This window comes from Myotis davidii, unplaced genomic scaffold (assembly GCF_000327345.1).
Source record: "Myotis davidii unplaced genomic scaffold, ASM32734v1 scaffold376, whole genome shotgun sequence".
Lineage (NCBI taxonomy): Eukaryota > Metazoa > Chordata > Mammalia > Chiroptera > Vespertilionidae > Myotis > Myotis davidii.
In genome coordinates, this window is record NW_006288121.1 from 167,949 (window position 1) to 185,112 (window position 17,164).

General features: G+C 41.8%; 1 protein-coding gene across 3 annotated transcripts in view; it reads left to right on the forward strand.

Moving 5' to 3' along the window:
* SLC39A12 (solute carrier family 39 (zinc transporter), member 12) overlaps positions 1 to 17,164 on the forward strand; it is a 72,620-nt gene that overhangs the window by 7,798 nt on the left and 47,658 nt on the right. For all 3 annotated transcript variants that reach the window (XM_006759918.2, XM_015561459.1, XM_006759917.2), the window contains exons 3-5: positions 1,751 to 2,032; positions 9,220 to 9,427; positions 13,105 to 13,277. In XM_006759918.2, the coding sequence (XP_006759981.1) occupies positions 1,751 to 2,032; positions 9,220 to 9,427; positions 13,105 to 13,277 (663 nt within the window). The remainder of the gene's footprint in view (positions 1 to 1,750; positions 2,033 to 9,219; positions 9,428 to 13,104; positions 13,278 to 17,164) is intronic.

Genomic DNA, 17,164 nt, shown 5'->3' on the forward strand with positions numbered 1-17,164 from the left:
ATATATACATATACATTATGTTATACACTTGAAACTAATATGCTGTTATATGTCAATTATACCTCAATTTTATAAAAGATATAATAAACTGTCCCACAGTGAGGCAAACCCTTGGAGGTTCAGGCCTTGTATCCCTCGATACCTTCAGGCTGAGGCTTGTGCCCAGCAATGGGCTGCTTCTGGGGTCCCCGGAAAACTCTCAGGCACTCCCTACTGGTCTCTCAGGAACGGCAGCTCCTGTCTAGCTGGGAAAGCTTCCCCTCAACAACCTCTGTGTCTATCTATCCTCAATGTTCCACCACATCTCCCCAAACTCCTTCTTTTGCCTGATTAGATGAGCCAGGTGTATGGGCTATGAAATGAATCAAGCATCATGGAAAAATCTTTTAGCAATTCTCTTACATAGGGTAAAAGACAGATGGCATTCATGCATTCCATTTTCACACCTCGTCAGTGCCAGGCATTGTGCTAGATGCTGAGGCTGAACTGTGCACAAAGCAGACAAAATCCAGACTTTATGGACCAGTAGTCATCAAGAGGAAAGAGGGGAAAAACAAGTAGACAATGTAATTTTCAAATCCTAGTGCTATGAAGAAAATAAAAAAGTGGTGTGTGCCATATCTGCCATGAGCTGGTTCTTGGGCACTTGTTATGTGGCTCGCCTAAATTGCGATCTGCTGGTCAGTTTAGAATACATGCCAGATTTCCAAGACTCACCAAGACAAAAAGAATGCCAAATAGCCTTAGCTGGTTTGGCTCAGTGGATAGAGCATTGGCCTGTGGACTCAGGGGTCCTGGGTTGGATTCTGGTCAAGGGCTCATGCCTTGGTTGTGGGCTCAATCCCCAGTAGGGGGCATGCAGGAGGCAGCCAATCAATGATTCTCTCTCATCACTGATGTTTCTATCTCTTTCTTCCTCTCCCTTCCTTTCTGAAATCAATATATACATATTATGTATATATATACATATGCCAAATAGTTCATTTATCATTTTTAAAATTTTAAATTGTATGTTGAAATTATTGTATCTTGCACATAGAAACTTCAATAAAATATATTATTAGAATTAATTTCACCATTCCTTTTTACTTTTTAAAATGTGGCTACTGGAAAATTTAAATGATATGTGTGGCTCACATTTGTGGCTTGCATTCTATTTCTACTGAACAGCGCTGTGTGGGAGAACATGGGATGGAGGAGGGGGCTTTCAACTTTAGACAGTGTGTGCTAGAGACATCTAGGAGGGAGTGGCACTTTAAGCTGAGATGAGTGAGGTGAGGAGAATAAGAAGACCTGAAAGATGGTAGGAAAGAGCTGGGTGACGGACAGAAAAGTCACAGTGACAGAAGTTTGTTGAGAAAGGTGGAGAAAAGCTAATGTAATGTAGGGGAGGCAGCAGCCAGACCAAGGAGACAATGATAAGGAGCTTCGATTTCATTCTAAACGCAATGGGCCATTGCTTTCAGCGCCAACGAGTCAGCTGGTTTTATTCAAGGTAACAAATGGACAACTTGTGGCACTGTAGTAGGAGATAGAGGGACCACTTTTAGGGAATAAGGACTTTCTGAGAGGACATCATTGTTACATAAAAATCCAACCATGGCTTATTTGAATCTGGCTATTGGGCCTACCCACTTTCCCCTCCTACTGATGGAGTTATATGCAGTGGAAACTGTGGTAATTAATGTTTAAGGACTATTGGCTGAGTTTTGTTTCTGTTTTTTCTTTGTTTTATGCTTTTTCTCCCCAGTGCTTTGAACCAGATGCCCTGCTGCTAATTGCTGGAGGAAATTTCGAAGATCAGCTCAGAGAGGAAGTGGTTCAGAGAGTTTCCCTTCTCCTCCTCTATTACATTATTCACCAGGAGGAGATCTGTTCTTCAAAGCTCAATATGAGCAATAAGGAGTATAAGTTTTACCTGCACAGCCTCCTCAGCCTGAGGCAGGATGAAGACTCCTATTTCCTGTCTCAGAATGAGACAGAAGATATCTTGGCTCTCACCCGGCAGCACTTTGACACTTCTGGAAGCCAGGTAAGAAGGCACAACTGCTCACTGACTCTGCTACAAAGATACAGTCCCAGAGCCTGATTTTTCACCAATTAGTTATTCCTAAGACATTCAAGGATTTCTAAGAGAAATAAGTATTTGTGTTTTTTAGATATGGTTAAGTGACATAATTTAAAAATCTAGGTCTAAAATGGGAAATGTAGTGACTAATTATTTTAAGAAGAGTTTGAGCCAGCAGTTGGGTAGGTGGGTGGGTGGGCAGGCCCAGTGACAGGGCAGCTCTCTTCCCCTGAGCCCCCGCACTGAGCATGGCAGTAAGTGTAGCCACTTTCCATCAATCTCCAGGGATTGACCCATAGTGGTCAGGGCACCGTGCCTACTTACCTTGCCTTCTGGGCAGAGAAAGATAAAGCAGACCAGTTTGAGAAACATGAATTTAGTAGTTATTTCACCAAAGAAGACGCTTGTAAAAAGCAGTATTCATGACAGTCAGCACAGACAGTATGTCTTTTATGGCTGTTGATTCATGCTGCATATGTTCAGGGGTCCCTTCAGCAATTTTTCTTCTCCCACAGTTCCTACTGTTAGGAAATGGACCTGGTCTCTTGTTGCCTTCATTACTATCCCTGCAGAAGCTGGCCTTCCAATTACCATTCTGCTTTCCTCTTTGCAGTATGAAGTTTCAGCAGATAAAGTTCTCTGATTATAAGAAAGTTTTTCAAATGCATATTTTCTGAAAGAACTAGCTGAGAAGCTACCACCACATTTTGAAGAGTGTGAGGGAACACGTCTTTTTCTCTTGAAATATTCATTGACATGTGTCTTAGTCCATGTGAGCTGCTGTAACAAAAATGTCATAAATTGGGTGGCTTATATACAATGGAAATTATGAGAAATCACAGTGTTGGATGGTGGGAAGTCCAAGATCAAGGAGCTGGGCAGATTCAGTGTCTGGTGAGGACCTCCCCCTGGTTCAGAGATGCCATCTTCACATTATATCCTCATATAATGGAAGGGGCAGGAAGCTCTCTGGAGTACTTTTTATAAGGGCACTAATCCCATTCAGGAGGACTCAACCCTCATGACCTAATCACCTCGTAGAGGCTCCCTCCTCCTAGTACCATCACATTGGAGATTAAGATTTCAACATATGAATTTTTGGGGAACACAAACATTCAGACTATGGCAACATGTATAAGTGAATTTAGTTTTTTACCTCAATTCCGTCTGCGGGAGCCCAAAGTTATCAGTTCAATCATGTTGCCGCTTAATGGCCAGCAAATATGTCTCCAATTTGCTGTAAATATGTTTTAAAAAATAGGGTTTCTTCATACAATTCAGTTTGGGCAGTTTTTTGGTTGTTTGTTTTACTTAAATAAGGAGGTGTTCCTACATATAATTTCTTCACTGCAACATCTCTATAACACAAGATCAGTTCAGATTAGGCACTAGAATTTTAGTCATCCTACCTGTTATTGCCTTTTGATGCAGATTAAATGGAAACCCAGCATTTAAAAAGTAGGTGATATGTGTATATTTAATACAGATTTCTGTTTCTTTGTTTTTTCCCAACACATACTGCAGATACCTGGGCTCCCAAGTGTTAGTGAGATTAAACATTCCTAGAACAGAATAAAGTAATCCAATATTATGTGTAGACCTGCTTTATGCAGCTATCCAATCATAAAGAATTGAGCTTTTGTTGAGTCGTAACCCCATTTCAAGACCTTACTACAATTACCTCCTGGAGGACACCACTGTCTCCAGTTCCCGGGAAGGATACTTTAGCCAATTCACCTGGGCTAGGAAGTCAGTCAATCCAGACTTGCACATGAGGCCTGTTGACACTTCACTGCAGGAAGCTGCTTTCTCCAACTAGAAGGAGCTGGCAGACCAGCCCCACCACTACTAGCATTTACAGGTCTTGATCTGCACAGAATTCAACCTCTGTAGGTCAAGCCACTGATAGCTGCTCCAGGTGGGTTTTAACCCGCTCACCAACAGAAACAATCGACACCCTAGTACTCTAGTCCAGTCAACCACCCCAGTAGCCCAGAGGATAATCGTCTCTCCATTTCTTCATTCTCTTTTGTCCAACTTGATGACATTCTCTGCTTTATCTTCCTGAATCAATCTTTTAACGCTCCCACCTCTCTTTGCTCTTTCCATTTTTGCCACTTCCATGGTAGATGAACGGGGACCTAACCGGTTCTCCACGAGCCCTGCCTGTGGGGGCCAGGCATCATGGCCACATCCTAAGGACTTTGGGGGATGGAAACCGTCGTTGAATTCTTTCTTCTCAATGTCACACTGAGACTGTTAATCTTTACAACCTCCACGGAAAAAGCATACCCACCTCTATGGGGTTTATCCTATCTGTTATTTCAGCTCGTTTTTTTCATCCATGGAACTTCTGGCTACCTCTTCAAATTTATCAAAAGTTGGGTTGCTGATTCAGTCTTTCAGTCTGCTCTCCACCACATATATGAATATGCTCTTGCCAAGCTCAGCAATTACAAACTTAAAAAAAATCCAACTGGCACTTCACTCCTTGTCCTGTGTCACAAGAATGCAACATAGACACAACAATCTTCTCTTGATTCTTCTCTTGATGAACCGACTTTCTCCTTATAGCCGCACTTGATGAGTTAACCTTCTTTCTTCTCTCTCATTCTTTTATTTTAAAAATATGTTTTTATTGATTTTTAGAGAGAGAGGGAGAGAAACAGTGATGTTAGAGAGAAACATCAGTTGCCTCCTGTATGCACCCCACACCAAACCGGCAACCTAGGTATGAACTCTGACTGGGACTCAAACCAGCAACCTTTTGGTGCAGGGGATGACACTCAACCTACTAAGCCACACCAGTCAGAGCTTCTGTCTTATTCTTTATTCTCATACATTTTGTTTCTCAACAATATGCATTCTGCTTTTTGCTCTCTCCCTTTTGTCCAGTCCTGCCTCCATGTAACTTACTTTATTTTATTTTCTATTGTTGACACTATTACAGATGTCCCCCATTTTTGACAGGTGCATGCAAAAAAATGAAACTAGACCACCAATTTACATCATGCACAAGAATAAAATCAAAATGGAGAAAAGACTTAAATGTAAGTCTCGAAACCATAAAAATCCTAGAAGAAAACATCGGTAATAAAATTGCAGACATTTCAGGCAGCAGGATTTTAGCTGATACATCATCTAGGGCAAGAGAAACAAATGAAAAAAATAAATGGGACTACATCAAACTAAAAAGCTTCTGCACAGAAAAAGGAAAGCATCCATAAAACTTATTTTCATTCCTTGATTTCTGTCATCCCATATTTCATGTTTTTCTTTTTTGTATTTCAATCAACCCACATCTCCTACTTTCCTTCTTGCTCATCCAGCTATTCCGTGTCAAGTTCCTCTGGAGGATGCACTTGATCTGTCATCCCTTAAATCTTGGTGTCCTCATGGCCCCCCTTTCAGTTTTTCCTCTACTCACTCTGCATCCTCTTGCTGAGTGGTGTGCTCTCACAGCCTCGTACACAACTAAATACTGATTGCTTTCAGTTCTGCTGTGGGTCCAGATTTTTCTTTTGTGCCATAGATGCATATATGCACCCATCTGGGAGAAATTTCCTTTTGGATATCTTCCTGGCACTTGAAACTCAGTATTAAAATCTAAGGCTTATTTTCATTCCTAAACTTATCCTTTCTTTGGTGTTACTTATGTAGCTCTGGAAACATTCTCTGCTTTGGCCTGTTGAACACTGCACATTCCTGGCTTTCTTTCTCTCTCCCTCTCTCTGGCTCCCATCTTCACCTGTACAGGTTCTAATTTCTCTGTGCAGCTTTTAAGCATTCGTGCTCCGGAGGCCCGGTCTCAGCCTCCTGTCATTCCATATGCTTTGTCTAGGCTAGGGCACCTGTACATAAAGATGACTCCCAAGAGTGTATCTCTATTCCAGACCTCTCCTCTGGGTTGCAGACCCATGTATCCTTACACAGCATCTTTTTAAAAAGGATATTGGAAAGGCACTTCACATATCCAAAATCAAGGTCATAAATAGGCCTGCTCCACATGTTAGCAAATGGCATCACCATCCAGTCAGTTGCTTAACTAGAAATTGAGTTTTCTAAATTTCTTTTCCTTTCATGTCTCATCCATCTCCAAGTCCTACTGCTGCTACCTCCTGAAGATCTCCTTAACCTGTTGACTTTGCTCCATTACCATCACTACCATCTTCCACCTGACCTTTGTAATAGCCTTCTAACTGTATTAGTAGTGATTACTTTGAGTTTCTTTCCAATATTTTTATTCTCCACCATGTAGCCAAGTAGATTTATCAAAAAACAAATCCAGTTATATAACCCCCATTCCCTTCCTTGCTAAAAATCCCCCTTTGGCTTTCTGTTGATTTTAGGATAAGGGGCAAACTTCATTACCTGACAAGAGACCTTAAGCTTTCACCATGCCCCCCTCACTCTACCTGCCCAGCTACTACCCTCCTTCTAGCCCTTCATGTTTGCCATCCTCCATCCTGCCACAAAAGCTTTGTCTACACTGTCCCACTTCCTCCCATTCTTTCAGATCTGTCTGCATGTCACAAACTCAAAGAAGCCTTCCGTGACCTGTCTGACTGGGTAGAAGAGTTGTCTGTTGTTACCCTCATTGTACCATGTGCCTCTCCTTCAAAGCTATTGCCACAGTTGTCATCTTATATTTGACTAGAGGCCTGGTGCATGAACTCATGCATGGGTGGGGTCCAGCCGGCAGGGGGGAGGGGACATGGGAGATTAGCAGGCTGACCCTGCCCCCAATCAGGGTGGGAGGGGCTGAGTGGGGCCAGGCCAGCCGGGGAGAGGGGGGGCTACAGGAGGTTGGCCAGCCGGCCCCACCCCCGATCAGGGTGGGGAGGATGATTGGGGGCCAGGCCGGCCAGGGGGAAGAGCAGCAGGAGGTTGGGGGTGCCAATCGGGGCCTTGATAGGGCCAGTTGGCCACCGCAGTGTGTGTCATAGTGACCAGCTGTTCCAGTCGTTCTGGTCATTTCATTGTTCCAGTCACTTGGCTTTTATATATATATATAGGTTAAATTATTATTCTATTAATAATACTAACTTTAAGCTTCAGGGCAGAAATGCTTTTGGTTTTGGTCACCATTGCATTTCCAGTGTCTAGAAAACTAGCAGACCTATATTAGGTATTTAGGAAAAATGTGGTGGCTAGTGGATAGCATTACCATTATATAGTTGTCAAACCCAGAAACATGAGTCATTTTTGACTGCACTCCTTCCCATTTTCCTCTAAGTCCTTTAGTCTACTTTCTTCATATTCCTCAAATGCATCTACTTTTTTTCATCTCTAGCTCTACTATCGTAGGTCAAGAAATATCTTGAATTAATAACTTCTTAACTAGACTTCCTGCCCTTGAATTCTACCCCTACCTATCTATTCACTATTTTTCCACCAGAGTAATATTTCTAGAAAATACCTTATTGTATTTTTCTATTGTTATATCATTCAGTGGTTCCCCTGGAGTCTTCAGGGGAAAATTTTTCAGAGTGCTGAATATAAGGTCTTTCTTGATCTGGATCTTGCCACTTTCTCCAGCTAATATCAGATGTACTCCTAAGAACAGCAACAACAATAGCTGAGAGGAACTGACTGTGTCCTATATACTAACTACTATATTAAGTGTTTTACACACACTATTTCATCTCATCTTAATAATCTTTGTGTTGGGTGGCATTGTCGTTTTTTATAGATAATGAATAGAAAGGTTAATAAGGATAATCATTTTGCCCAAGTTTATCAGTTAGAGATAGCAGAGATAGTAGTACAGCCTTATCTGTCTGTCCCAAGCCCTATGCTATGGAACTTACTTTGATGATATAAAAATCCCATCACCATCCTGGGTTCCAATCTATTTCTTTTTTGTTGTTGTTAATCCTCACCTGAGGATTTTTTTCCCATTGATTTTTAGAGAGAGTATAAGGGAGGGGGAGAGACAGAGACATCATGTGAAAGAGACACATCAATTAGTTGCCTCCCATACATGCCCCTACCAGAGCCAGGGATTGAGCCTGCAACTGAGATATGTGCCCTTGACCAGCATTGAACCCAGGACCCGTCAGTCTGCAGGCTGACACTCTAACCTCTGAGCCAAACTGGCTAGGGCTCAATCTATTTCTGTATACAAGAGGAAGAGTATTGAAGAGCATAAGCTGTGGAGTCAGATCTAAGTATAAATGGGGACTCTGCCCTTTCTTGGCTAGGTGATCTGTGAAAAGGAATATCCACTGCATGGAGTTTGGGGAGAATAAAAAGACAGTGAATATGTAATGGATTTAGCACAGTGTCTGTCACATGGTAGGCACCCAATAAATCTCTCTATATAAAGCCTAATATGCAAATTTTCCCCACGGGAGTTTGACTGGGAGACCAATCGCATGCTATGACATATGCTGACAACCAGGGGGCAGCGCGGAATGAGGAAGGCCCCAGCCAGCAGTAAGCAGCCAGAGAAGGGAGGCCCAATCAGCAGCAGGGAGGCCCCAATTGGCCCTGATCGCTGGCCAGGCCTAGGGACCCGACCCATGCACAAATTCGTGCACCGGCCCTCTAGTATTTAAATAAATGAATGGGAATGTTATTGATATATAAGGTAAAATTCAAGCCTTTCGGGAGCTCATATTTTAAATGAGGAAAATTTCTGTATGCATGAAAAAGATCCTATGTCATATGTCCTATGTCCCATGGTAGTTCAAAGAACCCAGACACTATGTTATCTTTGATTTGTGATCAGCACACACTGAGCTTGAGACTAAAGGCAAGTATGGAAAGGAATGTGTTCTGGGATGATACCAGGCAGCAGAACGAGTGTGAATTCAAGGTTGGGAATATAGATTTGAAAGTCATTACTGCAGGCTGTACTTGAAGCTGGAGAGAATCCACCAAATGAAAGGATGTAAATAGTAAAAACAAGAGATCTCCTTGGAGAAGACACATCTTTATAGGAGTAATGAGAAATGTTAGATAAATAAGTATTTCCCAAATAGAGGTATATCTCAGACTAGAAAACAATGGTAGCCATGTTTCCACAAATAATTCAATCCTCTTTTAGATGAAGAACTAGTCCTTGTCCTTGGAGAAATCCCAGAGACGTTTTACTTGAAATGACTTCAGAGGTTAAAATTTTCATCTGACTTCGTATCTGATTTCAGTGTATGGAAACCAAAACGCTGCAGAAAAAGTCTGGGATACTAAGCAGTGACGGTGCTGATGAAAATACACTTCCTCAGTTGGCGGCAACAATCATTGCTTTGTCTCTTCAAGGTGTATGTCTGGGGCAAAGCAACTTACCTTCCCCAGACTATTTTACAGAATATATTTTCGGTTCCTTGAACAGTACAAATACTCTTCACCTATCGGGTAAGGATGTTTTTCATTAATTTAACTTCCAAGTCACACCTACTAAACAAATTGTGTCAAAAGAAAAACTGATGCTTTTCGATGACTAAATTTGTTCAGGCACATATTATACACCATTTTATCTTAGTTTGTAGTAAGACAGCTCAGGTAACCTTTTTAACAAGCATCCTATGATAATAATTATGTGATGCTAAAGCAAAAATGTGGACTTAGCTCATTTCGGCAGTGATGATGAAATCATGAACGTAGAGCCAAAGGGAGAGTTTTTAATGATCTGCCATGACAGTGACTGAACACTTTCCTATTTAGTACATAGTGCTGAGACAGGGGTGGCAAAATATTGTGTAGAATGCCAAATGGTGCAAAAGCATGGGTAGCCGTTTACCTGTAACCATAAATGTAAGTAATTTAATTTTAAATAAAAGTAATATCTATTTTGGTTACATCCTTGAGTGCCAGGTATTTGGGGCTCTAAGATGCCAGGAATAGAATCAGAATATCTGTTTTGCAGATTTCTTTGTTCTTGGCAAGACATTAAAAAAATGCAAGGACTTATTTTTTTAATCTGCATCAAAATGCCTAACTTTGCACACCAGGGGATCCTGGTGTGTTGCATAATAGCTGGTGCTGCTGCCAACACATTTCCTCTTGGGAAGTCACAACATAAAGGGAGATATGAATTTACTAAGGGACCAACAATACCCTCATGATCTGTATAAATCTCCCAATTCTGAAAGAAGGGATTAAGAACTAGTAGCCATACAATTCAGTGTTGATCTTTCTCTGGACATGTTTGCACAACAAATTGAATGACAGATGTGTTTTTCTGAAACTTATTTACATGTTCTGTTAAAGTTGAAATACAATGAAACGGTGTTACCTAGCTGTCACGACTAGGAAAGAAACCAGGAAAGGCATGTTATCCTGAGAATAATTTTGATATGAAAACCAGGAGTTGAGAAATTTTGGCAATAGAATTTCTATTTCAGGGGAAGGCATGCAATGACTCCACTTTTCAAGTACTTTTTTTAAAAAAATATATTTTATTGATTCCTTACAGAGAGGAAGGGAGAGAGACAGAGAGCTAGAAACATCGATGAGAGAAACATCGACCAGCTGCCTCCTGCACATCTCCCACTGGAGATGTGCCCGCAACCCAGGTACATGCCCCTGACCGGAATCGAACTCGGGACCCTTCAGTCTGCAGGCCGACGCTCTATCCACTGAGCCAAACCGGTTTCGGCTCAAGTACTTTAATATAAAAATCTATGCCACTGGAGGGCTTGATTACTCTAAAAAAATTGGAAGAGACATCATATTATATACAAAATACAGTTAGAGGCAAGCTGTGCAGTAAGGTTAAAACCAATTGTTTAGATATTGATCATCATGAATCCTGGTTAAAACATCTAAATAATTGCTCATAAGAGATATTAAGTATCACCCATCTCGCTAACCCCCCCCCCCCCTCCCCCCCCCCCCCCCCCCGTCCCCCCAATCTGGCAACTGTCAAAATGTTCTCTGTATCCATGAGTCTGTTTCTGTTCTGCTTGTTTGTATATATATTTTTAGATTAAATTGTTGATAGATAACTATTTATTGCCATTTTATTGTTCATATTTCTGATCGTTCTTCTTCTTAAAGAAGACCCTTTAACATTTCATGTAATACTGGTTTGGTGGTGATGAACTCCTTTAGCTTTTTCTTCTCTGGGAAACCCTTTATATGCCCTTCTAATCTACATGATAACTTTGCTGGGTACAGTAATCTTGGTTGTAGGTTCTTGCTTTTTATCTCTTTGAATATTTCTTGCCACTTCCTTCTTGCCTACAAAATTTCTGTTGAGAAAACATCTAATAGTCTTATAGGAATTCCATTATAAATAACTAATGCTATTCTCTTGCTGCTTTTAATATTCTCAATTTGTATTTAACTTTTGGCATTTTAATTATAATGTGTCTTCGTGTGGGCCTCTGTGGCTTAATCTTATTTGGGACTCTGTGATTTCTGGACTTGTATGTCTATTTTTTGTTATTATTTTTTCAAATAGGTTTTCTTTAAATTGAATTTATTGGGGTGACATTGGTTAATAAAATCACATAAGTTTCAGGTATATAATTTTATAATACATCATCTATATATGGTATTGTTAATTCACCACTCCAAAAAATCAGACACTTTTGCATTTGAGAATTCAATTCCATTTCAGAGCCCCATCCCATCTCAGTTCAATTAGATACTCATTACAGGAGTCATGAAACATTTTCTCTAACAGCTGCCTCTGAGATACAGCTCCACTGCAATTGATTATATTTTGGGTTGGGAGGAAAAGAAGTATGCTAGTTTTAAGTGTTGTTGTTTATTAATTTTTTTTATCATAGAGATTCTTAAACATAAACAAAAGTATAAACAATAATATAATGAACCCACATATGCACAGTATCTAGCCTCAATAATTACAATCAACTGGATATTCTTATATTTGCCTCCATCCTCTCTCATTACTTGACTATTTTGAAGCGAATAATCAGTCTTAATATTTCTACTAGTATATAAACTAAAAGAGAGAATTTTTTTAAAGATCACCTTTATTACCAATATCACATTAATGATTCCTTAATGTAAAAATTTCCATTAATGTTGACATTTTCCTAATTTAAACATGTTTTTTGTTTTGTTTCTTATTAAAACAGGGTCTACATGGGGTCTGTAAAATGGAAATTGTGTGTATGTCCCTTTAGTTTCTTATTAAGTATCATACCTTCCCTTTTCCAATACCACCCACACCTTTTCTATTTTGTTGCAGATATTTTTTTTCCAAAAAAATTTGTTTATCCAGTCTGGACGTTGTTGATTGCATTTCAAGTCATTCAATACCCTAGTATCCTATCTAATAATAGAGAAACATGGTAATTAACCGTAACTTCGCTACCCTTCCCATTGGCTAATCAGCAAGATATGCAAATTAACTGCCAACCAAGATGGCGGCTGGCAGCCAGGCAGCTGAAGCGAACAGGAGGCTTGCTTGCTCCAGTGATGGAGGAAACCAATGTTCCCTGCCTGCTGCCACCCACCTCTGAACTGCAGTCTAAGCAACTATGTTGCAATTATAGAAGCTAAACAATCCCCAGAAACCTGCTTTCAGCCGATGGCACCAACACGTGTATCTATATATATAAAAGCCTAAGCGACCGGCCCCTACTGGCTGATATGACGAGCATCGACCACCAGGGGCAGACGCTCAATGCAGGAGCTGCCCTCTGGTGGTCAGTGCGCTCCCACAGGGGGAGCTCTGCTCAGCCACAAGCCAGGCTGATGCTGCCAGTACAGTGGTGGTGGTGGGAGCCTCTCCTGCCTCCTCAGCAGCGCTAAGGATGTCCAACTGCAGTTTAGGTCTGCTCCCCGCTGGCAAGTGGACATCCCCCGAGGGCTGCCGGGCTGCCAGAGGGATGTCTGATTGCCAGCGTAGGCCCAAAGCTTAGCTAAGACCTTATGAAGGAACCAATATCCATGTGAAGTATAAATGTTATTAATTATTGTTCAAAATAAAATTTTCTTTTCATTAGAATTAAATTTACTTAATAAAATATCAATGCTGTGGTCATGTGAAATTGTGATTATTCTGAAATTGACCTGTCTTTATTCTATGTGACACTGACTTTGTATAAAATTTCTAGAACTAGACCAACTCCTCAACACTCTCTGGACCAAAGTTACCTGTAACAGAAAAGATCAAGTCCATCAGCTTCAAAGGAAAAAAAACAACATAACAATTCATGATGGGAGTTACCCTAATCTGTCTGTATCCATGAACCAAGAGTTAGTGCATGGTTCAGTTTCCTGGGATCAGGTATTGTCATTATTCCTCTTATATCTTCATTTGCCACTGTCAAAGAAATCCCAGCTCTGAAAGTGGCGTAAGAGTTGAAGAAACCTTAAAGGATAATATGTATTTTTCTTAAATGTAAGAATATTCTATCCAATATAATAAAAGAGAAACATGCAAATTAGCCATCCCTCTGCTACACTCAAGCCACACCCACCAGCCAATCGGAGTGATATGCAAATTAACCCAACAAAGATGGCAGTGGCCATGGAGTTGGAGGCTTGGGTTGCCCCCGGTGATCTGGCCTCCACTGAAGGAGGGGCTGGGGGACTGGGCAGCTGGGAGTAGGGCGGGAACTACGCATCTGGGAGCAGGACACTGGGCAGTTGGGAGTGGGGCAGGAACTTCCTGGGACGGGCGCTGGGCAGCCAGGAGCAGGGCTCCGGGCAGCTGGGAGCTGGGCGGGAACTATGCAGCTAGGAGGGGGACACTGGGCAGCCAGGAGTGGGGCATGAACTTCCTGGGGTGGGTGCTGGGCAGCCTGGAGTGTGGTGGGAACTACTCAGCTGGGAGTGGGCGCTGGGCAGTCGGGAGTGGGGCAGGAACTTCCCAGGGCGGGCGCCAGGCAGCTGGGAGCAGGGCACCCCATAGATGCTTGCTCATTCACTTACTCGCTCATTCATTCACTCATTCACTTACTCATTTATTCACTCACTCACTCACTCACTCACTCACTCAGCAAACACTCCCAGGTCCCTGGCACCAGGCCAGGCACTGAAGGTGAAGCAGGATAAGACAGAGCTATGTCCTCAAGATGTCAGTAAGGCGAAGCAGGCACATGAACGAGGCAGTTGTACGCACAGACGCTCTGAACTGGGTTTGGTGAGGGCTGTAACTAACGCCGACTTTGTTCTCTTGATAAAAAAGAACCTTGGGAGTCAGGTTGCCCCAAGCCTGTAGGCCTGTGCGTAGGCCCAGGGTGGCCAGGGTCCCGGAACATGACAGAGGGTGCAGTTCGGGCTGAGGGAATCTTCTCCACACCCCCCACCCCCCATCCCGTGCATGAATTTCATGCACTGGGGCCCTAGTTTCCACAGAATGGTCATTTTTTTCCCCTTCTATAAGTGGCTCTCTGCAAACATAAACATGAGGCCACAATTTTTAAGAGAATGAGATATATTACTCTTTCCTCCCTTGGGTCTATGTTGAATGCATGAATAATTAATTCAATGTACATATATTAAGCCTTTACTGTGTGCCAATCACTATTGTGGGCATTAGGGATATGGAATTGAACAAAAACAGGCGCAGCTCCTATGGAGCTTTCAGGCTTACAGGGTAGTGGGGGGATATAGACATTACAGAAATACTTATAATACTAATGAATGAATACTTTAAACTTAGATTAGATTAATTTAGATTAGAATATAAAGAGATTACTTTGGGCTGTGAGCAACAGAGAAATATTTGTATAGTAGGTAGCACTGAAATGGTTTTTGAGAAAAGGTGATATGTGATCTTATAAACATATCCATATTTCTTAAAGTTGTATTCTAGAATACATTCACTAGTGTACTGTGATGCTTCTTAAAAATGGGTGCTATGGTCAAATGAGCTTGGGAAATACTGAAGATAACACATTGCACTGTTTTGGGAAGTCCTTTAGTAAATAAACTCCTTTATTCTTATTTAATCTAGGATTTCTCAAACTTTGACCATGGAATCCTTCCCTGCCCTAATCATTTAAAATAGAAGAAAACTGATATTCTATGATGATGGCTTACATATATTGAGTACTTGATATATATTAGACACTGCTATTTCACCTGCACTGCCCCATTTAATTATTATTATAACTAGGAGAGGTTAGGCCATATTAATCCATCTTACAGGTGAGAAATGGAGGCATGGGGATAATAAGTAAGCACTTAAGTTCACAGGAACTGAGGATTATTACATAGGTTGCCTGATAGCATATTCAGTGCCCTTAGCAACTATGCTATTGTTTAGAAAATGTTGATTTAAATAACTAAAAGCTGCTTTTGTTATTTGTATCTAAGATATTCTTACTGAGCACAATTTGTATTTTAAAAGAGTACAGTTCCTCACGTATTCTTAACACTGTTGAATGCTCTTCCCATAAGTGATGAATAAATGATTGGGCAGCATCATGTATTTTTACTTTTATATACTTTTAAAAATGAATTTCTGTCACTTTTTTACTTTTCTCTTAAAAGGTATTTACATGGACTCTTTCAATGCTGATTATAGTCAACTGAAGGTGACAAGAGTTAATGCTTATATTAATCCTTTTTTGTGAAGTCTCTTTAAAAGCTTCCAGGGCTAAGGTTATGATTTCTTTTAAATCCTCACCTGAGGATATTTTTCCATGGATTTTTAGAGAGAGTGGAAGAGAAGGAAAGACAGAGAGAAATATCGATGTGAGAGAAACACATCAATTGGTTGCCTCCTGCATGTGTCCTGGGCTCGGGCTGGGAGGAGCCTGCAACCAAGGTACGTGCCCTTGACCAAAGTCAAACCCAGGACCCTTCAGTTCACAGGCCAATGCTCTATCCACAGAGCCAAACTAACTAAGGTTATTTTATAAAAATTACTGAAGACATGCACTTTCTAAGAACAATAATAATCATTTTCTGTGCTAACTATGCAAAATAAACAAAACAACCTCTTCTACCATTCTCCTCTGCCACAACATATCACCTTCCTTGTGCCTCTGGATGAGACCCTAAGATAGGAGCCTAGATCTGAGGATCCTTCCTATATTATTTTATTTTTTAATAGAGATAGAAACATCAATGATGAGAGAGAATCATTGATCTGCTGCCTCCTGCATGCCCCTTACTGGGAACCAAGCCCGCAACCCAGGCATGTGCTTTTGACCGGAATCGAACCTGGGACCCTTCAGTCTGTAGGCCAACGCTCTATCCACTAAGCCAAAGTGGTTCTTAGAGTGTTGTCCCTGGGTCAGTGACATCAGCATCACCTGGCAACTTGTTAGAAATGCCAGTTCTCAGTGCCCATCCCAGGATCTACTGAGTCGTAAACTCTGAGAATGGAACCCAGCACTGCCTTTAAAACCCCTTCCAAGAGACTATCAAAATGAAAGTTCACGAACCATTGCTTTCGAATACGTTTGTAAAGTTACCATAGATGTCTGATATCAACTCAAGTAAACATATATTTTGAAGTTTTATATAAAGGAATAAAGAAAATTTAAAGGTCATTGAGTAATCTAAATATTTATTCAAGTTTCTTTTTAATAAAAAAATGTATTGTTTTAAAAATGTTATAGAATACTAGAGGCCCGGTACACAAAACTTTGTGCACTCGGGGGGGAAAGGGGGTCCCTCAGCCTGGACTGTGCCCTCTCGCAGCCTGGGACCCTGGGAGATAACGACCTGCTGGCTTAGGCCTGCTCCCAGGTGGCAGAGGGCAGGCTCAATCCCTAGGTTCAGCCCCTGGTAGGGCTCAGAGCAGGGCCGATTGAGGAGTTGGGGCACCGCCCCCTGTCACACTCAAGGCAGGGTCGGTGGGGAGGTTGCAGCGCCACCCCTGTCACACACAGAGCAGGGACCATCAGGGGGGTTGGGGCTCCATACCCTGTCATACACAGAGCAGGGCCAATCAGGGGGTTGAGGAGCTCCCCCTTGTCACTCACAGAGCAGGGCCGATAGGGGAGTTGGGTCACCGCCCCCTGTCACACACAGAGCAGGGTGGATCAGGGGCTTGGGGCACAGCCACTGTCACACTCAGGGCAGGGCTGATGGGGAGGTTATGGCTCTACCCCATCATACACAGAGCAGGACCCGTGGGAGGGGTGGGGGTTGTGGCACCACCCTCTATCACCCACAGAGCAGGGCCAATCAGGGGGTTGGGGCGCCGCCACTCTA